The sequence below is a fragment of the Harpia harpyja genome, chromosome 3 (genome assembly GCF_026419915.1).
Source record: "Harpia harpyja isolate bHarHar1 chromosome 3, bHarHar1 primary haplotype, whole genome shotgun sequence".
NCBI lineage: Eukaryota > Metazoa > Chordata > Aves > Accipitriformes > Accipitridae > Harpia > Harpia harpyja.
In genome coordinates, this window is record NC_068942.1 from 57,320,261 (window position 1) to 57,345,847 (window position 25,587).

General features: G+C 46.2%; 1 protein-coding gene across 2 annotated transcripts in view; it reads left to right on the forward strand.

Moving 5' to 3' along the window:
- The window catches only part of IFT43 (intraflagellar transport 43), a 49,719-nt gene that overhangs the window by 16,146 nt on the left and 7,986 nt on the right, over positions 1 to 25,587 (forward strand). For both annotated transcript variants that reach the window (XM_052782777.1, XM_052782778.1), the window contains 3 exons: positions 312 to 379; positions 13,123 to 13,155; positions 13,669 to 13,715. In XM_052782777.1, the coding sequence (XP_052638737.1) occupies positions 312 to 379; positions 13,123 to 13,155; positions 13,669 to 13,715 (148 nt within the window). The remainder of the gene's footprint in view (positions 1 to 311; positions 380 to 13,122; positions 13,156 to 13,668; positions 13,716 to 25,587) is intronic.

The window sequence follows — 25,587 nt, forward strand, 5'->3', positions numbered from 1 at the left end:
CCAGGGGAAGGCATCCTCTGTGGATCAGTCTGCTACTGTACTGTGTGTCCTGGACAAGTCAAAGGCACGCAGACCTGAAACTTGTCAAGATACTGATTAGTGACACATCTTTTGCTTACAGAGACCCCTAAAAACCTGTCCTGCAATATTTGTCTTCCTTTTACTTTATGAATAAACAGCATTTTAAAAACTATCTCTCCATCTATTATTTGGTAAAGTGTTACATTAGTATGTGTGGACCAGGTGTCTCAGTTGGCTTGACTCTACTTTGACTGGAGCTGGCTGTAACGTGTCTCTTCTCTTTATTAAAGGGTCCACCACCTAAACCCCCACGCCGGCAAGGAGGCTGGGCAGATGATCCTGTACTGGCACCTACCAGGTGAGTCCTCACCTCTTTCCTTATTAAGAGGGGCTTAGGCATGGGTTAAGTGAACATTACTAGTTGGGCTTTGCTGTCACAGGCATTGGAACAGTTTTTCTGGATCTTGTAGATGGCCTGTGTCTCCAATGTCATTGTAATGCCTTCAAACCATTTGAAGTATTGCTCTTGCTTGGTTCTACTGGCTAATGCTTTTTATAAATTGGCCTGGTGGGGCTCAGAACTGTGTACATGTCACTGTCTGCCAGAGGCAGTATATTTCTTACCTGGTACAGTAACTGGAAGGAGTCAAGAACGTAGTAAGCATGTTAAATGCAGGAGCTGGGAGGAGGGGGATTTGACTGGTTGCGTCCTTTCCAGGACAGTGACACATGACAGTGCCCCACTGACAAGAATGCAATGAACAGTTCAGGATCTAGTGATCTGCCTTGACAGTAAAGGTGAAATTTGTCGATGTTTATGTGTGTATGGGGTTATGGTATAATGAAGATGGACGGAGATGGTCAGTGAGAAGAGATGGGAGGAAAAAACTTTACAAATTGTAGAGTGTAGGTTGAGAAGCCTGATGCTTATGAAGGCCACCTAAGAGGAAGTACCTGGACATGGTAATAGAATGGGTATGAAAACTAAAGGACAGTTCAGACTGGGAGGAGATGACTTGATTTCAAGCTATCTGTTATTTTCCAAGCTGTAAAGTTATGCTGGTGTTACAGTTCCTAGTCACAGAGCTGAAGAGCTCAGCCATGGAGTGGTGTATATGGTATACATTAAAGCCTATAATAAGAGTGTATATGCCTGGACATATACTTTGGAGGCACTCTGATTTATGGAAAAGTTACGTCTGTTCTTTCCTGGAACCCTGAGAATGGGAGAGGACATCCAGAAACCTGTTATATATAGTCAGTATTTCTTGGGAGGTGAGAAGAGTGGTTTATATTCTGGGGTAGCCTTTCTGGAAAACAGTACTTTTCTGGGAAAATTATCACTCTGTTAGTCTCTGAAGAATAAATCAGCTGAAAATCTGGAGACTGGAGTAAGCAAAGGAATAAAGATCTCAGCCTGAAGTCCTTCTGTTCCTCTCCAGTTTAACTCTGATAATGGTATTATTTTTCATGGGCTGGCTGCAGCTAGAAGTTGCCATTGCAAAGATGCATCCACCTCAGGGTTGTAAAAAAATGCCACCAATGATCCTGGATCTTTGTAGGACCAAGCAGAAGCTTTATGGAAATGTGACAGCAGAGAACAAGGGTGAATTGCATTGTTCAGGAAAAATATATTATGTAATTGTTGGCTAGGTGAAGGAATGGATCGGAGGTAATACAGTTATTCAGGGCTGTGCCTAATGCGCCCTGAAGGACAGTGTACAGGTTCCTAATGTAACCACTGTGCCATGTGCTACTTTAGGATGTTTTCCATTGTTTGACATTAGCCTCATCTAATAGCTTTGGAGCAGTATCTATCAGTGGTGCTTCTTCAGCATCCCAATTGCATGGTTTACAGATATAGTGGGTGTCTGGAGTAAATGCTCCTGTGACGTTGGACACAATTTGGGAAGGCTGCAGACCTTTCTACCTGTGAGACTCTGCACAATGGGACATGAGATGAAGATGTGCCCCTTGCTCAGTCATGCATATGATATGATATCATGTCATATCTGACTATTGTTTTCATTTGTATTACAAGCTTTTATTGAATAAATTTTGTGAAGGGGAGGTTTGTTCTGACTTCCTTTAGTTACATGAGGTAGAAGGATTTTGTACTAGTTCCCTTGTCTTTCCTTCAGCTGTGTATTCTCCCCAAGCTGATCTCTCTCCTTTCCCTTAAAAAAGTCTGAGATTCTGGCCTGTAAGGCTGTCTTTGTGACATATCCCAGAGTAAAGCCTTCATGTGAAAAGTCTGAGTCATTGGCTGATGTCATACCAATGTTGCTGTAGCTTTGTTGTTTCTGTTTTCTCAGGCTCTATCTCCCCACAGCTTTTCAAACAATTTGACTCAGTTTGGAAGCCCATCAAGTTAACTTGCTCCAATTTCACTAGTGTAGATGTAGTTAGAATAACATGCTTCTATTGATATATCTGATGTAGGTATAAGCACTTTTATGCCAGTGTAACTGAGCTTACACTTGGGAGTTGTACTGCTTTAAGTAATTTGTTTTTCAGAACTGACAGTGTTAAAATCTGTGGTTTGTTTTTCCTTCCTTAGAAAGGAAGGATGAGCAGAGTGGCTACAGTTAGATTTTCTGTGTTGTGTAAATATATTGTGGGTCAGATGGGATACTGCAGCCACATGTGAAATGATCTTGTAGCTGTTTATGTTTTATTCTCTCTCCATCTGAGGTGTAAGCTTTTAGTTCTGTTTCTGACAGATGCAGTCAGTTGCAACTGCACACTTGTTGCTTTTTCTGTAGGGATAATTGAACTCTTTTCTGCTGTATTTCTAGTTCAGAGTCTTAGCAGTGTGAAATGATCACTTGAAATTTTTCTTTTTGTTTCCATTTGGCACGTTAGAATAGAATTCAATTTGCAACCTGGTTTTCTGTTTTTCTACCCTTGCTGCTCCCTCTTAGTCCCTTACCTGCCCAGCTCTTGTCATACCTAGGTAAACTTGGAAATATTCTCACCATCTTGCTGATTCTTTCCATCAGACTACTGCTGTCTCAGACTGTTGCAAGATAGGAAGAGGAGGAGGGCCCTTAAGGTTTTCCAACCTGTAATTAGTTTTGAAATTAATTCGCACAGGTGGTGTGCAAGTAAGATAAAGTATTTTATGAGTTCCCATAGCATTTACCAGTGCCAGATATTTAAATTCCTGAGAACTATCAAAATACTGTCTTTTACTGATAAGTTTTCAAAAATCAAGCATGAAGAGATTACTTTGGACTCCCAGTACCTCTGTAGAACAGCTGTCATTGCTAGGACTCCCATTTTGTATTTACAAAACACAAATGGATAATGGATAATGATGAGGACTGCAGGTTAATGTCTGAGCAAACCCTCAGACTGGTCCTCTGCAATCAGCAAATAAATGGTGCAAAGTAGTGAGAGAAGAATCTTTTTTTCCTTACCGATGTGGGTCTCTGCACCTGAATCTGCTGTATTTATTTAAATTTGTAGTCAAGAGAGAAGAATCACTCTCTATGAGAAGAAGCAGTCCCATTGCTGCCCCAGCAATATTCTAGCCCCAGTATTAGAGGAAAGGGGACCAGCCGAGAACCTAGGCAGCCACCTGGGGCCTAGTACCCTGCTGAGATTACATAAATAACAGTAATTACAGCTGGTTTTGCTACAGAAGCAGCTCTCTAACCACTGGATGGAGCCCAAGTGCCATTCTGAACGCTGTGCTGATGTCCTTAATGACATCAGTGTTGACACTTGTGACAAGCAAAGCAGAGGTTTATTGTCAGGTTATCTCATGCATCAGAAGGAAGAAACACAAAGCGCTTGCCAATGGGAAAAGGGAACTTAGTTTTGCATACTGGTGAGGATTTGACAAAGGAGAGGTGCTTCCAGGATCCATTTAATTCCAGCTTCTGCTGATCTCATCTCTCTGACTTTCCTTACAGAACTTCATCCATTTTTCTCCTTATTATTATAATCTTTATTTCCTTGCTTCTTGGGACACTTCCAGTTTACTTGGGTCCTTGATCCCTTTGGTCTTGCAGTCAGCCCCTTAAAATTCATACAGTTCTGCAGGCAGAAGCTAAGGTTGTTGTGGAATAAACACAGCTCATTTCAGGCAGCCCTGCAAGCAAACGCAAATGCTGTTTTCAGTAGGAAGTGCCTTCCAGTGCCTGCACGTGTACCTCCTTTCTTCTACAGGCATCGTGGCAGTTTAGCAACAGGTGCTCCAGCTACAACTGAAATTTCTCCTTTCTGACTGATAGGTCATACAGAGTTGGAATAATCAAGGCTTGTTTAGGAGAATGACCATGCTGAAGTATTTTGGAACAGAAGTGGTGGTACTGTGTCCAGGAATGCATTTAACAAGAAGGTGAATATTAAGGGCCTGTAGGAAGGAGGGGAATGCAGTTGGGGTGACCTTTAGAGCAGGGTAACCCAACCTCTGTGTAGATATCATTTAGCGCTCTGGAGGGTGGGCAATGGTGAGATTGCACCCTGGAGCTGGAGGAAAGTTATTTAAGAGATTAAGGGGTTTTATGATTCAAGGTCTCTAGAGGTAAGTAAAGTTAAAAACCTCCTGTTTCAAAAATATGGGCTTAAACTATCCTGCATTGTATCTATACGAAATGACCCCAGAGAGTGCCTGGTTTATAGAACCTCTAGCCATCCCTGTCTTGCAAGTGGGAGTAGTAAAGTGCTCATGAGTTTCTCTATCTGACATGGTAGGGGGAAGTTTGTGTCATTGCTTCTGCCCTCTACTCCCAGTCCAGCAGTGTTGAGGTAAATCTCAGGCTGGGCTTCCCTGTGACACTGCCATGTTAGGAATGGAGCCAGGCTCCTGGCTGTGGGGAAGACGGCAGCCTCACTCTGCATCTTGCAGCCGTCTGTGGATGTCCTCAGTGATGTGAAGAGTATAGGCACAAAGGATCAAGGCTGCCAAGCGAGGGGGCACAACTTAGAAGGAGAAGAAAGAAAAGGAAGTCTGATTAAGTTTTGTCTTGAAGTGTCTGTTTTTGGGTTTGTCCCTGCATTGATCTGCAAGGGAATGAGGCAAGTAATGGCCCCTTGGGGACCTTCAGGACTTTCCTCTCAATGTCAGCCGTCATTTTCAATCACCCTCTCCCTCCCAGCCATTAATTTTGGCCCAGGATCATGGGGACTTGTCCATCTATCACTCCTAATTGACACTAAATGATCTGTCAGTTTATTGATGAACGGCAGGAGTGGAATTGTCACAATATATTTTACTTTCTAACAACTCCTCCTGACAATTTTACCTTGTCCATCTCACTCTCCTCACATAAATCTCCATTGGCCTCTCATTCCTTCTCTTGGGCTGATCTGGTGCCAGCCGCCTCCATGCCATCGGCACGCATCAAGGACATCAAGATGGCGGTAAGCTGCAATGTGCAGGCCCAGGGTGGGCTTTTTCCTCTCCCCCCCTTTTTCTTTTTTCTTTTTTTTTTTTTAATAGGCTGGATGTTCCAGGAATGCTAACAGGCTCTTGTCCTCTTGTCCCTCCATGTCATTGCTGGGGTAAGCTCTCCTTGGTGTTTGTTTAGACTCAGTAAAAATAACTGGCAGAAAAAGGAAAGTCCCTAAGAGACAGAAGAGTCACCTGAGAATCTCTCAGTACCATGGCTGTGATGGGGGATTTTTTTCCTTTTAATCCTGCTTAGTGTGACTTGCAAGGGTTTTCTGCAAAGGGAAAATGCTAGACTTGTGCCCATTCCTGTGTCTTTGCAGTGCCCAGAGGAGCCTGGAAAAAGAGCTGGCCTTTTTTCCCCCTTTTTTCTTTTTTTTTTATAATTTCCTTTTTTTTTTTAATTTCCCTTTTTCTTTTTTTCTTCTTCCTTTTTTTTTCTAAGCTAGATTTCTGTTTATTTTTTCTCTGTTAGTGAAGTTTTCTTTGACTTCTTTTTCCTGAAAGATACTGGGCAATGGAAGAACTAGTAGGATTGTAGCATCTTGCTCCCCTAGAAAATGAAGCCTGCATGACAAAAATGGAACAAGAGTGTGACATTTTTGGTAACAGTCCATGTAAGCTGCTGAGGTGGCAGAGTGTGCTCAGGGTGAAGTCTCTTTGATTTTTTTTGACTGAGGACAAAGCATCTTCCTTCTTTAGTTCTCTGCATCTCCAAGGAATTTACCAGCAAATTCAGGGGATACTATCCTTGCTGTCCCAAATATTTCTAGTTTAAAAAAGCAAAACCCTGTTGCAGAACACATACAGTTTGCAACCCTTTGGTATCTATCAAACCCAAGGCTAAAAACTTGTCTGGCCTTTGTAGGTCACCTCTAAATTGGCTGTGAAGTCTAGCTTAATGCAGTTTACCTGTGGAAAGAGACCTACAATGACCTGATCTACGTGCTTGGCCCTATTTCCCCCTCCCCTAGTCCCCCTCCCCATATAACCCCTCTACTATTCTCAAGTTCTTAATCCAAGTTCTTAAAATATCTTCTTTCAGAAGCTGTTGCTCTCAGATGACAGCATAAGGTGCCGTTCAGTAATAAACACCTAGCTCTTTCTAGTGTTATTCATTTAAATGTTTTCGGTGAGGCAAATAACAAGAAAGAAGTCTTTGGCCTGGTACTTCAGAATCGCGAGTTTGTTCTCTGTTGTGGGATTTGAAAAAAACAAACAACCTTAGGTACTTTTTCTTTGCATTCTAGTTCTGTCTCCTTTAGCAGTCAGTTATTCTGTGTAACCATGAGGATCAGAAGTGTGCTTTTCCCTTTAAATGGAAACTGAAATGCTCCTGTAACCTCAAGAGCCGTTTGGTGTGAGTTGGCCCTGGTGCTTGCTGGAGACCAAAAATGTGATCACTTGGATGGGAGTCCCTGTTCTCAGGGACCGAAGATGTGTGGTGAATACCTCTAGAAACTGCAGCGCTGTTTTCCCACACAGCAGGAATTCGTATTGAGTGTTGTTGTTTTTTCTGTTGCTCAGTGGCAGCTCTGAACAGCTCTGCTGGTCAGCTCTCTAGCAGTGAGCGAGTAGGGGAACCCTGGGAACATCTGTTACTGGACAATGCACTGAGTAGGCTGAGGTTCAATGACCCCCATGAACTCTCTCTGTCAGCTTGTTCTTTCGTGCCAGTTCCTAAAGTCCCACTTGCCAGAGCTTTCCTCCTTTGTTGTTTCTGCTAAGCAAGCCCACCTATTAGGACATGAGGAGAAACAACACTTCTGCTAGAGATTGATTACTGCCTCACAAGCCTATTTCAGCTGGAGCTGGCTAGCCGCAGTGTTGATCAGATCCCGTCCCACAGAGCATGCCTGCTCATCGCTGCATCCTTCTTCCTCCAGTGCTGTGCTCCAGGGCAGTGTGTTCAACATGTGGTCCAGGCAGCCCAGGGAGCCTGTGAGGGGCCAGAAAATGGTTGGTGGGACCATTACCATTTAAAACAATGTGTGTCTGCCCCAAACCCCGTTGTAGAGATATAGATAGCCATGTGCCCCAGGGCTTGGAAGTAGAGGGCTGTGAGGTGACATCCTATGATAGAAATAAAGGCTCATAGTAGTCCTCGCTCTGCTGAAATCAATGGCAAAACTTGCCTTGATTTTAGGAGATGTGAAGATTGGACTCTGTGATTTAATCAAGGCAAATCTGGCTTTTCCGGGCTGCCACAGTCCAGGGATAGGGGGTGGAAACTTAAACAACTGATCAGAGCACCAAGGAAGGTGCAATGGAATGGCTGAGAAGACACCTTGTGGTAGTGCTTTCCAGCATTGGCCGCAGTTCTAGTTTACATACAGCTTCGATAAGTGATTTTCTCCCCGTGTGCCTCAGCAAAGAAGCAGCGACCAAGACCCACACTTGGAGAGCTGGGAGAACTGATCAGTTAGCACTTGTGCGTCAGATTGGATGTGTAACTTAGTTGTGCCTTAGGCTATTGAACAAGCTGCAACTCTTAGCTCTCCACCCACTCACTGTGGTGATGGGCACTAAAAAAATACTTGAGCAAGAGAGTACAACGTCCTTTTTAATCTTTTTTTTTCCCCCTCCTCCCTCAGGCCTAGACCTGAACTACAGTCTGTGCCCTAGAGGCAAAAGGCTTCATGTCTCCCTGTGGGCTGAGCCAAGCCTTCAGCGTTGGGGTGGGTACAGTTTTGGATGCAAGCGCAGAGGCAGAACGCCGGCCAGTGACTAGCTTCCTGTGCACACAACCCATCTCTCAGCTCTCACTTTGGTCGCCCTGCTCTCTCAAAACAAAATGTATCTCTCAACATCAGGACTTTCCCTTTTCTTCCCTTTCATTCTTGTAGCAAGAGGGCAGCTTGAAGCAGCTTTCTGGTTCCACGTGAGTCATAAAGAGAAATGGCTGAGACGTGCCAGGAAATAACGCTAACCCGCAGGCAGATGAAATCCTCCCCCCGCTGCCGGGGCCCTGTAAAACGCCCCAACCACGCTTCGATCTCGACTTGTGGCCCCAGCGCTCCTGCGGTGCGCCCCGCCCTCCCGGGCACACGCAGACCCTGCAGATCGCAGGTGTGACCGCCTGCAGTCACGTCGAAGCCCCGGTGCTGGCCTCCCGCCTCGCTCGGCCGCGTCCCGGCAGCGCGTCCCGGCCCGGAGACCCGCAGCCTCCGCGGGGAGCCCGGGCTGGGCGCCACGCCGCCGGGGCCCGGCAGAGGGCGGCCGCGGCCCGGCAATGCTGCGGCGCCGGCGGGCGGCCCCCCGGGGAGCGCGGCCGCCTCGGGGCCCGCCCCGCCGCCCGGAGCCGCGCCGGCTCCCCGGCACTGACCCCCTCGGCGGCGGGGCGGGCGCTGCGCCGGGGTGCGGGAGGGCCGGGGGGAGCAAAGCGGCCGGCAGCGAGAGGCCGCCCGCCCGGGCGGAGGGCAACCGGGCGGGCCGAGGGGGCTGCCCGCGCCCCTAGTCCTCTCTCGTCCTCGGCTGCCGCCCCCCGCCGCGCCGGAAGGGGCATTCCTGTCCAGTCGCCTCGATGTTCGTTTTAACAAGCCGCCGTAATTGCTTCCCTTTTCCTCAGCTGGGTTGCCCGCCCTCACACCTCCCTGGGAGCGCAGAAGCGGGCCTCGGATCTTGCACGCTGGCCTCCCGGCACCTGGCTGCGGCTCAGTGCAGGATGCAAGTATGTCTACAGCTCTCATGAGCTGTGGACATTAAAGGATTTCAAGGACGTTTCCCCCCATTCATCCCAGTTATGTCCCCTGCTAAAATAGGTTAACGGTGTCTAATTAACCACTGCACATTGTCATGCTGCATAAAGATAGCATCCTGGCTGTTCTCTGAGCCCTGCTACTTTATCTCCATTTAGATCTCCGTGGTAGTCCATTAAATGAGAAAGAAACAGTTTAACAGAGATGATGTCTACATTAGAACTGCCTTTCACCTTTCAGCACAGAAGTTGCAGGCAGCTCCAAGGCAGCTCAGCTGTACGGCTGTACGTTAGGGGTGTGTGGGGGAAAGCCTCGGTTTTGAGGTTTAACCCCCTGTCATTAGTATGGAGGGAGGATTCCTGCTGGCCAGAACTGAGCAAAGATAACACTCGAGCAAGATCAGATCTATATCCTCTGCCCCAGGATACAGCCGGGAGAGAAATAGGTATTCTGTACTAGGAGTTATATAACATGGGGTTACATGGGGTCCGTCGGGGTCTTCTGCCCAGTTTCACAGCTGTTCAACACCCTGAAATAGAGAGGGGGTCAGCAGCTGGCCAAAGCCAGAGGGAATATTCTGGGATTTTGGTTATGTTTGGGAGCACAGGCAGCCTTGCAGGGAAAGGGTGTTTAAACGGAGCTGTCCGGGTGATGGTGTTGGACCATGTTCTTTGGCCCTCCAGATGCAATGGGCTTGTCAGAAGAAACGAAAGAGACAGAGGTATCGCTGTCTCACAAAAACTGGGGGTGGCTGGTGTACAATACAGCAGACTGAATGCATTTCTGAGCACTGCTCCCAGGAATGTATTGTCTTGTTTGCCCTTACACCCTGAATGGGTGTATCTATAGTTCATACACAGTTGCTCATTTTGTAGACACTTGTTGCTACCCTCCCTGGCCTGTGCCTCCTGCTGGAGCAGACAAACCAGAGCAGTGCACTTCTTGTTGCTGAGATCATAAGAAAAGAGTAGGAAATCTGTCTATGCTGGCTTGAGTCTGGTTTCTTCCATGTCTCCTTTAACTCTAGAGAGCTTTGCCCATGTGGTGAATGAAGAGGATGATGTGTACCCAGGCCTGATATTCCTGAAGGATGAAATGTTGGTCTCAACGTGTTGCAATTGGCATTGATAAGCTGAGCCAGTTCTCAGAAAGGGGTACTCCACAATGCTTAAAGCAGTGTGATAACTTTATGGAGAATGCCTGTGGGGCTTCCCATAGCACCTGGAGGGCAAAGAGGCAGGCAGGTGACTGGTTCTGCAGGAATAGTATCTTCATCTATAGCTTAGCCCTCGGCTAAGCTTATGGAATGGACAGGGTTGGAGGTAGGGCACCTTTCGAGGATCTGTTAATGACTTAGCTTACTGCCTTGAAGGTTTTTAACCTTAGGGCACAAGGCAAAGCTTGTCTTTTCTCTCAGGGTCACTTTGTTAGGTAGATTTAGGTAATGCGATTGGACGGAAAAAGCAAAAGATTAATCAGGAACAAACCAAAAATATTTTGTGAATTTTTTTTCCAATCTGAAACAAGGAATGAAGAAGTAATTTGACATCAAACAAAATCAAAGGAAGCCTCATGAAAAAAGAAAGGAAATAGTAGGCTGGTTGGTATCTTCTTTACCTAATAGCTCAATCATTAAGGCCACAAAGAGTGTAAAACATGCAATTCCTTCCTGTGCCCCAGAAGTTTCATACTATATTTCTGCGTGTGAGCTTATCAGCTGGTTTGAAATGCCAGTTTCATCAAATAATGCTATTCCAAATCATACATTAATGGACATATCTAGTACAGGTGACTGGAAGCAGATGTCTCACCTAAACAGAACAACAGTCATTTCTAGCTCCTGCTCTAGTGCCATTGGTATTTAAATGCTCCGTATAAATCACAGTACTGTTGGCATGAGAGACTGGCATCACCAACTGCCACCTTTGGACCCTGTGGCATAGGGACAAGGGTGTTCTCCTGGGGGGGCTGACCGTGGGGCTTTAGCTTGCCTTAGAGAGAGGAGGGAACTGTCTTGTTTGACAGGAGAGTGTTCTAACAGCTGGCCTCTGGGATTAAAGGGGTCAGTACTATTCTCTCCTCCCAGTTTATGAATTTGTTCCCCAAATTACTATTTTTTCCAATCTAGTGCAGCTATCTCATAATGAAGTATTTGCTTATTGCCCTAAATACGTCCTTTCCTAGCGTGACAAGGAAAAGTTGAAAAAGATTTAAGTCTTGGAACATGAGTGAAGCAGTCTCTTCCTCTAGGACTAAAATATGACTGCCTTCCCTGTGGGCCACCTGGATACCTGTCATGACAGGGAGCTCAGGAAAAAGAAACAGAAATTGCTTACAGGGATAGCAGGAGTGACCCTCTCCTGGGAAGTATAAACATGTGGAGCGTTTCACTCCTGCCTGGGGATAGGAGATGAGTAAAGATGTAAGGAGTGTGAGTACTGAGGAATAGAGTGTTATTTGGGGCTGGACAATTATCAAGAGTAACGGGATCATGCTAAGAAGAGGTTAGATTGAACCTCCAGGGAATAATTGCACTGTGCAAGGCTGTGCAATGCCATCATATGGGGTGTTTCAGCTCAGTGAGGGCAAGGCTCTGAAGACAGGGTGTCGGAAGCAGTTCTGTGAAGGCAGAAGGGAGAGATAAAATAGGATAAATCTTGCATCATCTTTCCATCTCTGTCTTCTCAGATTCTAAACTCTAGTGAGAGCTGGGGGTGGGCTCTCTGAAGCCATCCCTTTCTTTCTCCATAGTATCAGGGGGTTCACAAAAAGTACTTTGCACTACCACTGCGGAGAAGGTTGGAGCTGGACAATTGCTCCTCACTGGAACAGCTCTTTCCTAAATTCCCCAGCTGCATTGCACTTCTGCCTCTTCTGATGAACAGAAGTGTGCAGATATAGTTGAAAGCCCAGATGCAGATGTCACCTACACAGCTGCAGTTCTGATTATAGCAGTGGATATTACTGGGCTCAGATGTGCCCTGCTAGTAGATAATGCACAGGAGAGCTAGATGAGGACCATAACCTGCTAGAACAGAGAGCAGATGAGGAGAGGCCTGTCACATCTCATGGAAGTGCTTTGACAGGAGCAGTGCAAGGCAATGAAGCAACTTCTCTTACATCTTCCTGTGTCCTGGGATAGTGCATGTGGTAGGGGAGAGGCCCATGTATTCTTTGTCATGACACCCTGACTTCAAGGGAGGGGAGAATATTTATTCCCAACGCATAGAGATGAAACTTCACTCTGCAAAATGGCCAAAGCAATCAGCAAGTGATGGAGTATCTGCTAAAAAGAAACCTGGCATTTAATTAACTTTTCGAAGTGCTGGTTCAGCAACCTCCATGTTTTACATTTTGAATATTGAACAAGCGTCCCTAATCGGGACTGAATTACTTCTGGGCTTGCTGGGGTGGAGAGCAAGGGAGCTGCCATTTGCCAGTGCCTCCCCCCCATGTTATTATTATGAACTCCTGTTAACTCAGCCAGATCAACCCTGATTTACTGCAGCAACAGCATGTCTCACCTGAACTTGGCCAGCTCAGATGGGGCTCCTAACCTACAAAGGCAACCAGATAATCTTTATGCATGACCAGGGGGAGGAAGGACCTGTTGATCTCTCAGGGATAGGTAGACAAAGTATAGCATCTTCTTCACTCCTTAATGTGCTGACCTCTCTACTTAGGTAAGGCAAACTTTACCTGCAGCTGATAGCAGAGGGGATGAAAAAGTATCTGAGAAGCTAAAAAACCAGGGACTATGGCTCTTGCTGTATCTGGGCATGGCTGTCTTTTTGGACCCAAATAGTTCTGCTTCGATCTGATGCACTCAGGGACTTTTTGATACACTGGTTTAATGGTCACTCAGAACTTTTCAAAGGTGCGATGTGTTATATCGGATCTGGTGTAGGAACTGTTTTGCACAATAACAGTGATATAGGGAACGGTGCAGGTTTTTAATTTTTTCTAGCCTTTTCTAAGCATAAGCCTTTCCCTGTCTTGCAGGTCAGGAAGAAAGCATGCAGAAGAAGTAGAAGAGTAAGTTCCTGTTGTTGCTGAGACTTCTTCCACGACTTTTACATCTGATCTCATGGAGAAGGGACATGCAACTCGAAGCACCAGTACACCAAGATCTGGAACTTGGGAAGGGTGCAGAGCCTAGCATGAATTCATGTTGTGTCCTGGGATGGTGCAGGGCTGGTCACTCTGTAGTTCCGTGGATATGGAGTAGGTGATGTCTCCGTCATTCCCATATGACAGAAAGAAGGAAAAGTAGAAAGCATCTGCTTTCCTCCCAGACCCACCCCAGGCCCTGCTGTCTGCAGCCTAGGGGTTTGTCTCAGGTACAAGACATCTTGCTTAAGCACTCTAAGCTGAGATTTCTGCTGAGTCCAGCAATGAGGGGTATGGAAGGAGGTCAGTCTGTAGGCTAAGCGTACCTGGGAACTCTGCCACTGACAGGCCATGAGGCTTGTGGGGAAGAAGGGGACACAACGAGATGCTTTTCTGGGCTTGCAATTGAAATTCTTTCTTCCTTGTGTTTTGCTGCAGCCATCGTCTCAGACAGCAGAGCCTGGAGGCATCAGATGATGGAGGAGGTAAGGTATCACCTACTTGACTGCAAGAAGTGCCTTCATGCACATCTGGGGATTCTCCAGTAAAGTGAGGAGAGGCATCTTGTAAGAAATTGCAAGGAAATGAATCACCCTGGGTGTAGACAAATGCGGGAGCTGCTTAAATCTCCCCAGCTGCTGAATGAGAGAGAGAGAGCAAAGGAGATGGAGAGGAGGATGAGGAAGTGAACCTGTAGTCTAACTCTGGCTCTTCATTAACACAGAACAATAAAGCACCTTTGGGAAGAAGGAAAGTGTCGAGAACACACTTTTCTCTGTGATTACCTCCACATGGAGAATAGTGGACTGGAGGAAAAAGAGAGCTAAAAGAGCAATAAAAGGTTAAGAGCAGGGAAAGAAATCACTGCTGTCCCCTAGTTTAGGTGATAGTATGCTCTACTTAAAGCCTCTCTTATGTTTTATGATAACATCCCTGTCTTGTTCCCATCAGGACAAGTGCCTGCACCGCTCTCCTTGGGTCTCTGTCATGGGGCAATTTAAAAAATGCACTTGCCTAATCCAGGACCATGTATCATAAGCAAAACATAGGCACTGGTGGGTAATCCCATCCCAACCCTCTACAGGCTGCTGTGAAGTCTACTGGACTCCTGACTTAGCACTAGTTTTCTTGGTAGTGTGTATCACCTGCTCTTCTAGGACTGGATGAGCCAAGCGAAATCTCAGGAAAAATCCACACTATGGATTTTGAGACAAGCACTAGAGAACTATGGGGAGCATAGAAGTTCATTAAAGTCTCTAGGAGCTACCTCAGTTTTCAAGGGCTAAGAATTTTATACAGTGTATAAATTTTATACAGTGTATAAAAAGTTGCATCTGTAAAATATCACCAAGCATCAGAAGAATTACCAGGAGTCACAAAGGATCAGACATCAGTATGGTTAATGAGATTAAATGAAGACTTATTTGGGTTTTCCAGACAGATTAAGCATTGCAACATATGACTGCCAGAAGTGGCACCTTTATAGCATTGGCATCTTCAGAACAGACTTAATTTTCCCCCTGGGAAGTTTCTTGGGCTTCTTAAATTTCAGCGTATGTCACTGAGGCTGGTAGACTGTTCTGAACAGCTCTTTGAGTGTTTGCATACGTGCTGTCCTTCTTGTTGAACCTTGGTCTTGTATTCAGAGTATAATAACTGTCTTTGCTAACCAGCCATAAAAATGCTTGCCACATGTTTGCAGCATGTGACTTTTAGTGCTCCAAGACCTTCGGTAATAAATACAGAATAGAATTGATGCAGAATGTGGTATGAAGACATGGCAAGTCCTAATACACTTCACTTATTTATCTGTGCCTAACCTATGGTTAACAGTTGAATTTGGATTGTTTGCAAACCAGAGTTCAGTTTTGAATTAAATCTATGTGTTAGAAGAAAGATCCCACTAAAGATCCCTACCCAGGCAGTTTCTGGTACAGTCAAATACACTGGGTTGTGGATCTAATTTGCATGTGGAAAATCTCTAAATGGATCAGTGCATTGCATGCTTGTGGTCCTATTTCTACAGGGACATTAAGCAAGTTATTCTGGGACAGGAGTTTTCCATGTGGGCTCAGCAACTGCAGTGGAGAAAAGTGACATATAAACAAATGCCAGAACCTAAATAAAATTACTTTTTTGAATAAGCAGAGATACAAATAACTGCCCAGTGTAGAAGGCAGGGAGTAGCATGCTGTGGCTGTGCAGTAAGTTGAGCCGTATCAGCATCCCCTTCGCACAGAACTGCACTTGGGCTTGTGTCCTTAACTGTAACAGTAAAGCTCAGATTCTAAACATACAAAAATCAAGACATTGGTGTATGGATCCCCAAGGATGGGTCACGGTTGTTTTGTGCTGCATAATGTGTTAGCTTGTACACCTTAATATGAACAGGCACAGTTGCGTAATGATTGCTGCTGTCAACCAATACATTTGAATCGCCTTTCTTTAACCTATTAGAAAGCTGAGCTGTACCATTCCATTAACATTGTTTGTCCCCCATCCAACCTTTTCTTTAGAAGAATGAAGGACAAAACTATATGCCCTTAAAAAGGTATTCTTGTGTATTTGAAATGTGCTCAGTTGTGATCATTTATCCATCAATAACACGCAGAGGCTCAGAATTTGGAGTCTGTTGGAGAAAGTGTTGAAAAAGCATAGGGCCTGGAGAGACCCCAGTTTGGCATGTGGAGAATGGAGGGAATGTTGTACAGCCAAGTAGAGACTTTTGGGCTTGATATGCCTTGTAGTTTCAGAAATAAAAGTAGATTTCTCTCACTGCTCCTGGCCATTCACCCCATGCATGAAATAGCATCTGATTCCTCATATCAATGGGAGTTTGGGACAGGACAGTCGCTTCTCAGGCTGTATGGAAAGACTGAAGTAATATGGGAGATTGTAAGGGGGTGGACCAGACAGGGACATGCATGGAACTATCTGCAATTTCAGCCATTCCTTACAGTTGCACAGGGAAACCCAGATGGTGCAAGTCATCCATACTGTGCAGTTCAAACTGTTGAAATACTAGCAGTGAAGCACCTTGGCTCAGGTTGTGCTCAGAATTAATTTTCTCTAATCCATATTTCTTCTTCTTGGAGGCTAGTCCAGGGCAAGAGAGCCACTTTGAAGAGGAGCCAGTTTTGAGTTATAGGAAAGAAAAGACTTGTGTTTGACTAAAAGCACCATTTGCTCCTGTAAAACTCCAGGCTGGAAAGACTATTTTGAAAAAGTGCAGTGTCTCTTCAGAAATAGCTCTGGAGTGTCTAGCTGATGGATATTGGGGTTTCCTACAGCACCCACTGTGAGCTTAGTGCGCATCCTCCTGAACACTCACTGGTACATGCTAGTACACAGGCATAGCAAATGGATAATGCATCTTTGATAGGTGGATGTGTGTCCAGCTGAACCTTGTCGGGGCGGGGGTGGGGGGGGGCAGGTCCTCTGCATGGTGGGAAACCTGCTTTAGCAGGATTTAATGCATCACAACTGGAGGAATAATAAACCTTCACAAGCAACACAAAAGTGTTTAATTCCTAAAGGACAGGCCTAGTTGAATCACTTGTGGCCAGGGGCAATTGGGGGCTTAATGCTGTGTATGTAGCAATCTGGGCAATCTGAGAGAGGAGTTTAAGGGTAATTGCTCAATTTTCTGTCCATGTCAACAGGGGAAATGGGCTGCAGTGACCGAGCTCTGTATGGCAAGGAAACTGCATGAGATGGTAGATGTGAGACTATCAGTGGAATTTAAAAAGTGCTATCTGCAGAGCACTGCTTCCTTTTCTGTAGCAGCCAAGAGCTTCTCCCAAGTGCAGACTATTCTTTGTCATGAGGTGGAAGGGAAGACAGAACAACGAAGTTCACATTGAAGGGCTTTCCACTCCCTTTGCTCTTTTCTCCAGCAGGGCAGTAGAGTCTCTGCTTCAACTTTGCTTGGGTATTTCATTTGGCTTTACTCTGCTTGTGTGTCTCTTTCTGACATGCAGCTACAAAGGGCTGTTTCCTGTTGGGGTGAGAAATGCTGTCATCCCTCCCCACCCTCATCAGCAAACTGCTTTGTCCTTTTGGCTAAAAGTTTCTTTGTTGTTCCTTTTTTGTCCACCAGTTCTGCACTGCTGAGTTGCACTTCCCCAGATGCCTGTCTCCTCACTACATTGCCCTTGGATTTTTCTCCTCGGCACTCTACTAGTGTTAGCTAAGGTTGTAATCTCTCCCCCAGCTATCCCTCCCCCATAGACTATCGCCCCATCTTCAGAAGTCCCTTTCCCCCTGCTCTCTGTTACCCTTGGGATGCATAGCTCCTAGAACAGGGCTTTTATTGGAGGATTGGGACATGACGTGTGATTCTCTGTCTGCCAGAACAACGGCTTGTTATTTTAAAGCAGATAGTATGTGTGAATGAGACAGCTGATTGAAATGAAAGCCTGACTATGCTACACAGACAACCCACACCTGACCTCAGGTGAGGAAAGCTGCCAGGAGACAGTCACTAGATCTGTGCCCTCAAGGCAAAACCCCTTCCTGCCTGCTGGGAAGCCTCCTCAAGGAAGCAGAGCTGATGATTAGACCTCTCTATACAATGTCAAAGCTCTAGAAGGACTTCTTACCCTTCTGGTGTGTGCCAGCAGCTCCTTTGCATTTGAACAGGGTGGGAGTCCAGGCTCTATGCACAACAGAAGAGGAACTGGGCATATGCCATGGTCCCCGCATCCTTCTGGGGAGTGATGTCTGTCTGTGAGGTGGGAGACAGCCCTCACAGGATATCCAGTACCTGGAATTCACAGCCATAAAATATCAAACACCACTTGAGCTGCATGCGAATACACACCAATGATGAAATTGTTCCAAACAGAGCTGAGAATAGAGTGCAGTGTTGGTTATTGTTGGTTCTGTCATTCCTCATACAGTTTGCCAGTTACTTCCCTGGTGAGCTGCTGTTTTTGCAGAACCCACCAAGTGCTGGTGGATTCCAGGGGCTGTGAGCTGCAAGGACAGCTGCATTGGCTGAGCATGAGGGTAAGAGCGGGGGGAGGAATTTGTAGGAACAGTCAGGGTGATGGCCAGTGGGTACTTCATAGGCTCAGGAGGCAGTGGTGGAGTGGTTTGGGGAGAGCTAAATGGACAAAAAGTTCTGAGCATCAGTGAAATGGAGGTGGAGTGAAAAACATGGTGTTTTGGAAGTAGCGTGAATGGGCTGAAGAGAGGGGCCTCGGGCAAAGAGTGACAGTGACTGCTGAGTTTCTGGGATTCTGCACTGTGACTCTGTGTGTGGCTCTGTCAGCACACCACAATCCTCCCCTTGGCTGCTCCCCTAATGCGCTACCCCGAGTCTCTATGCAAGGTCAGTGAAGGGCAGACTCAGCCCAACCTGATGGTTTCCACTGAGCTGTTGGTCCAGGCCAGTTTGAACTCCTCCAGTGACTGCTGGCATTGTGATCTAGAGCCTCTGGTGTTCAAGGAAAGCTCCCTCCTGACAGCCACAGTGGGCAGGGGGAAGCAGAGAATATGTCCCAAGGGATATGTCTGAAGTCCTATTTGAAACAGCAGACCACTGGCCAAGGGGCAGTGGGAAGCTTAATTGCAAGGGAGCAGACACAGCTTGTTGGGGGCTGAAAATGATGGTTTGGGTAAGCATCTTCCATCACTAAATTCCACGATATGGTAGATACACAGTCATATTGGGTCTGTGATTGCTGAGTCCATAAGTGTAGTTGATGGACTAGGTTTACCTAAAATACCCTTTAAGAAAAAGCTCTTGAAAGATGATTACAGAATTGAGACACCATCATTTAAAACTGCCTGAGGCAAACTCCTTTGAAAATTGCAGCAGTGGAGGGACAGAGAGAGAACTGCGTAGCCCTTGATTGTAGTGTCGTTCCCTCAGGACCCGTCCCCCCTCCCCCTCAGTTTCTCATCTGATATGAGAGGGAGCAGCAGTAAGATTCCTCATCTGTCTTATGAAAATCCGATTCTGAGTGGCTCTGATCAAACCCGGCTGGCTGTCAGCAGTGGTGGCCTTGTGTGGAGGGAGGGACGCTTCTGAGGAGTTGCTGGATGTGGAAGTGTCATGGGTGCTGCCGATCAAAGAGGCATTTTTTAATAAATATATATAAGAAAAAATAAAAAAACCTAAGGATTTAGCATAAAAGAGATGTAGTTTGTCTTGTTTTTCCAGCGTAACATGAAGAGGATGAAATAGAATCAGACACGCCTGCTCCCGAACATACCTCCACAGGAGCATCCTGAGAAGCTGCTTTCCCTGCCACAGTAATGCTCTAATGCAAAATCACTCATCTCCAGCATTGTTGAGGACGGTTTTGTGTTTCTGAGTTCACCAGACCCTCCCTGGGCAAGTCATGCCTTCTCGTCTGCTGCCCCACCACCTTCTGAGTATGTTTCAGCAGGGGAATACTGCAAAGGAACAGAGAACAGCCTTTGAAAAGAGGAAAACAGATGTTACCAAAAAGGAGGGCAGGCATAGTGCTCTGTCAGGGGGCTGTTGGTAAGGCTAGGAGGTGTGTCACCACTCTAACTGCTGCTAACTTCAGGAATTCGGTGGACTCCAGGTCCTGAGCCTGGCCTCCAGTCTCTCCTATCTGCTGCTGGTGAACAAACCTATGCATTAAGAGATTCTTCGTCTTCAAAGCCATCAGTGTCTGCTCTTACTTCTTGCACAATACAAGCCATGGATTATTGCCTGTTGAAGCCCTGCAGTGAGCCCAGCATCTCATCTGACAAGGCTGTTCTGTGCCCTGTCTCTTCACTCCTCCCAGGGGTTGAAACTGGACAGAGCCTTTGTGTCAGTAGCAGCCTTGGGAAATAGCAAATATGCCTGATGCCTGTCCCCAGCAAGCTCTCAGGTGAGGAAGAAGCCATGCCACGCCAAGCAGTCTGTGAAAGCACAACACTATTGAAGCAATTAGAGTGTCTCACGGACTACCCAACCTCCCAGCCAGTCATACAGCTAGCTGACAGTATCATCAGAGCTTGGTGGCAGAAGAAAAAACTATTTTGTCTGATGCAAGGCAAACGCATAATCTTTTAAGGCAAGGCTGGAGGGTCAGTACTGAATCTGCTGCATGACCTCCCCTAGATCCTATGAATCCTCTGGCACCCGCTCGCTGGGTGACTTTTCTGAGCTTGGCCAGGTTGTGCTGTTACTATTCTCTTTCTCAAAAGGGTGCTTTGGGACATGGGACACTCAGGTTATCTTCTTGTCTCAGCTTTTAAGGCAGTGCCCTAGTAGCTGTGGTACTGCCTGCTTTTCACTCTACTGTTTTCATCTCCCTGCTGGCTGATCAGGCAGGTACGCTGTTCCGTATTGGCCTACTAGTAGGGCAATTCCAGTCAGGGAAAGGCATCCCTGTGAAATTCATGTCCAAGCATCCAAAGAAATGTTCTTTATCCTCTCCATTTGCCTGCTCCTCTCCTGAGAAAGCTTCCAAGAGGCTTCAAGCTTGTTTGTGTGTTCAGCAGAAGCTGTCTGTGTCCCTTGTTCCTTATGGTTTTTTGAAGATTTTTTTTTTTTGCCTGTTGCTTTCCACTTTTTTCTTTTTTTTTTTTTTAATTCTCCATTTTTCCACTTAGAGAGAAAAATTATTTATTGCGTTGAGATGTGCTAATTAAAGCCATTTTCTGGTATTTGGTTACTGAAGTGTTTGATGTCTCTCTGACAAGACCATGAAATGCAAGGAGTGTCCACAGGGACAGAATTTGCTGAACACGGTGCTTTGTAAATGAGGGGACACAGTGTCGCAGCAGCTCATGAATATGAAACGCCCATGATGCTACCTCAGTGGACTTGGGAACACAGATGAATCCTGTCATGTGCTAAATGAGACCAATTTCTTTCACTTAACTTCATCTTCAATCAGACCTTCTTCCATTTGCCTGTTTAAAATTCCCCAAACGTGATGCAGAAGGTAACAGCATTCAGTAAAACAAAGTTTTGCCGCAGCAGAGATATTGTAATTATTTCAGTTTTACATTTTATGAGCAAGCAACTTAAACTAAAGTTAGTTTCATTCTTATGCCTGCTTAGTGGCAAGAGACTGCCAGCTCCACAAGCCACTACCCTCTCTGTGTTCTCTGGATATGGTGGTGTGTGGACAGGGAGGGCAATGTAGTCCCCACCGCAAGAGTGTCCATTGTGAAATGGCCTTTGAAACAGCCAGTTGGGGGAAGTGAATCAGACTACGTGAGATGGAGTCATTTTTTTGGGTGTCAGAGTGTTGGATCGGGACACTCTTAAAGCAGCTCAGGGAGAAAGTGGCAACCATGCTGCTAACTGCAGGCGTAATCTGGGACATGGTTTCTAGATGCAGCTCTGCCACTGATTTATTGCCTGACCTTGAGCAGATTCTGTCTCTCCCCACTTATGTGCTGTCTCATAGCTAACAGACAACTTTGTTCTTTGGAGCTAGGACCAGATCTTACTGTGAGCTTGCAGGATCCAGGGACCCAGCCTGCAGGTGTTGCTACTAAACCGAATTATGAGCTCTGCCTGGGAGGGGAAGTGCAACTCACCAACTTGCAGGAGCAAATGGGTATTAAGGTGGTGCAGGTTCTTCCACCTCCCGCTTGTTGCTTTCTGTAGTTGTCTTCCTCAGCTGTCAGTAAGTTATTTGCTAAGAGGTAAAAAAGGTGATGGTTACTGCATGTACTCTAATACGAACACATAAAGCCCTCCTTTGTTCATGACTTAAAAAGCCACTGTTTCTTGCTTATTGTTTGGTTATCTGCATGTAGCATGGGTCACCCTCAGTCTTTCCCCTCCATCTTTTCCTCCTACCATCTACACACTTCTGCCTTATGCTATTGGTGTCTTGCCATAACTTAGCCATGAAGCTCTTTTTTTGTAAGACCTAGCTCAGTCCAGCTATTGTAATAAAAATAAGATTCTTACTTACATGCTGGGACTTAGATGTTCTGAGACAATCAGTTTGGTGTGGTATATTATAACTCTCCTGTAAGCCAAGATTTGGTACTGGTGTCTCCTACCCCACCATAACTTCTGCATGGATACACTTATTTTGGTTTTGTTCTTTGTTCACTCTCATTCACCATCACCTGGGAGATAGAGGGGAGTTTGCACTGGTGATCTAGCATTTGGTGCTCATTCAGTTTTTCACACCTCTACCATAAGCAGTGTCTAAAGCCAATATCTTGTTTCTTTATCGGCTGAGAAATCTATGGGGAAAGGTTTTGTATTACTCTGTTCACAGTGATTTTGAGGCATAAAGAGAAGCCTCATCCATTCCTCTTTAAGGTCACTGCATGCACTGAGTTTTTGTGTTCCTCCCTCCATCTTCTATTGCATACACTCATTTCTTCTGCTTCTAAAACACTACCTGACGTGTTTCTACCTATTCTCCTCTCCCTTCAGCTAAAATGAAAGCAGGATACTCACTCTCAGGGGAAGAGTGAGTGTCATTTTTAGGAGCACTCACTCTGGGAATGTTACCTGCCATATGAAATGGAGATTCAGAGGAGTTCTGTCGGGGAGACTGGTTGAGGGAGGTGGTATAGGTTACAGTACCTTGTGGCATGTTGTTCAGAGGCCAGCTGGGACCAAGGTTGGTAAGATGGTTTGTACTCAGTTTGTTCCCCTGTTAAAATTTTTTTACCAGTAACTCAACTTTATTTTAATGTTTCTTACTATTAGTATCATATCAGTTTGTTCTGATTTCCAAGTCTGCAGGAAAGCAGAGAAGAACAGCTGAACTGTGGTATTTTCATGTTGCTTCTGAGATTTGCCTACAGTTTTGATTAAAATCAGTTGATATTAAAGACTATGGAAGCTGCTGTCTTCTCCAAAATGCAGCTGAGTAATGCAACCTTCCCCTCTCCTTAAAACCTAGAGCTAGACTGCATAGAATCATTTTTTGTTTCCAGGTTTTGAAGCTACCCCTTCCTCTCAGCTGCCAAACATTTTCTTTTTGTAATGCACAGGCTATTTGTTCACTTCATTGCAGTGACCTGGTATCTGTGAAGGTGTTTCCTTTTGCCCACAGGCAGCTTCTTAGCATGTAGGTATATTGTGCAGTCATTTCTAAGGTTTACGTATGCGGGCACTGAATTCAGGCATGAAAGCCTGGACAGTAAAATATGTGTCAAGATTCTGCACCAAAACCACAGACTTGTGGAAAATGATCTGAAGCCCCCACACTGAGCGGGGCGGGGAAAATGTGGGTTACAGAGCAAAGCACACAGAGTGGGGGTTTGTAATGTAACCTTGTCATTCGAAAAAGCTGCAGTGCGAGACTGGGAGGACACGGTCCTGCGAACATTTCTGCATGTACTAATGTTATATGTAAGTAGCCTCACTGCAGCTAATGGGAATATTAAAAGTAGAGCATATGCCTACACTCTTGCAGCACAATAGCCCATGTGCTTCTTCCCCCTGCAGTTGACATAGTGCCATGACTTGGCTGTGTTAGGAGAGCTTACTGGAAAAAAAGATGTGAGTCCTAAGAAGAGCAACAAAAACAATGAGGGGGCTGGAGACTGAGTGAGGGGAAAGGCTGGCTCCTTGGTGATAATGTGAGAACTGAGACACTTTGCAAACTGTACAGAGAGAGAAGGGAAAGGGATTGTGGAGAGGTGGCACAATGGGAATTGGGAGAGGGAAGAGGAAATTATGAGTAACAAGTGAAATAAAGACCCAAATATTTCAGGGCTGATTCGCCACTGATAGCAGTTAGCTTGGGGAGCTGATATTTTCTTATAATTTGCGACATTTTTGTTCTGTTTCCTGTCAGTCTCTGGCAGTCCTAAAGGGCATTGCTTCTGCCTAGAAATGGACAAATCATCCACGCTTCGCAGTAAGAACAAGCATGCACTGGCCTTTGTTGGAGGGGCTGGCAGGAGCCCCCAGAGCGTTTCCAGCTCTTCTGTCTGAAATATTTTCAAAGTGTCTATAAAATATCGGAGACTTGAATTTCTTTTGGAAAGAATTTCTATGTGATTGCCTGGATTTTGCTAATATAGAGTAGTGGTAGTGCTCTGCAAGGGGTTTGGGAATCTCTCCATGGAATTCAATGGCAATGAGATAAAATCAGCACTGGAGAATCCAGGAGTCTTCGGGAACCTGCGAAATAGAAGGGGCATCACTGATCTTGGCCCTAAATTTACATTTTTCTCTAGTGCAAAAACAGATCAACAAAAGCAAAAGGGAACTGGGAAGCAGAGACCCCAGAAATAGCTGCCAAAATGAGCACTGAGTGAAGAAATTCAGTTTGCAGCAAACACATTCCACATTTCTGCTGTCAAAAGAGGATAAGGATCTGACCTTCTGCTGGAGGGAATGCTGCTCCATGGGTGAGGGCAGCCCTGTTCCCAGGTAGTTCTTCGTTTAGATGTGTTTGCTGAGCAATATTCATAGTCTCCTGCTGAAAAAGATAAATTAGCTCAGGAGAGATTACACTGTTTCTCATTCCCATGCTCCTTTGCCCGGACTAACAGGGCATCTCTGCACAGTGCTTCATTCCTCCCCTTGGACCAGTCTCACCAGTCTGTTCCCTCCTTGGTTGCTTATATACAGGGACTTTCTCCCATGTTATCACTGAGCAGGTTTTACCAGCTGCCTCCACAGGTCAGTCTGTCTGTCCGTGGAGATGCTTTTGTCCAGTAATTGCATTTTGCTACAAGTTTTACCAAGACCTGGGAGCCCCTGCAGGGAAGAGCCAGCGGGATAGCAGCTTCTACTGTGTATTGTCCCTACAAGCAGAGGGGGGAGAGATCTGCCCCAGCTGCCCAGCGACGCACTGGTGAGGCGTTTCTTGCACATGTCTCCTCATCTAAGGGACAGCCTGGGGGCCTGGGGCCTGTTGCTGCAGTTTCCCTTTAAATGTCTTTGGGAAGTTTGCTGTAGTTGGAGAGCCTCTCTGCAGGCACCTGCTCCTTGGGCGGCTGGGGAGCTAGAAGGCACAGCTCTGCTGAGGCCGGCCAAGCTGTCACTGCCTTTTGCTGTAGCCAGGCTCTCGCGGCAGCCCCTGTCCCGCTCAGCCTTCCGCCAGGCAGCCAATTAGCGAGAAATCCCACTGTGTGGCCAGCTCCGAACGGCCAGTGCGCCAAGGCCCGGGCTGACCCGTGCCCTGCTGCAGCTGGGTGAGGGCTGCCTCCCGCCCCACCGGCCGGCGAGCCGGGGGGATACGCAGTGGACGTTCAGCAGCTGAGAGCCCGCAAAGCTCTGACAGGCGGCCGGACAAGGGGCTCTTCAGGAAGACCCTGCCCAGAGCCCTGAGTGCCATAGGTGGGGACGTCTCTCCAGCTCCTGAATATTCATCCTAGCTTGGGCTGCAAAACGGGGCAAAGCCAGGCCCAGCTGCCTGCTGCCATCCAGCAGCAGCATGGCCGCGCTGC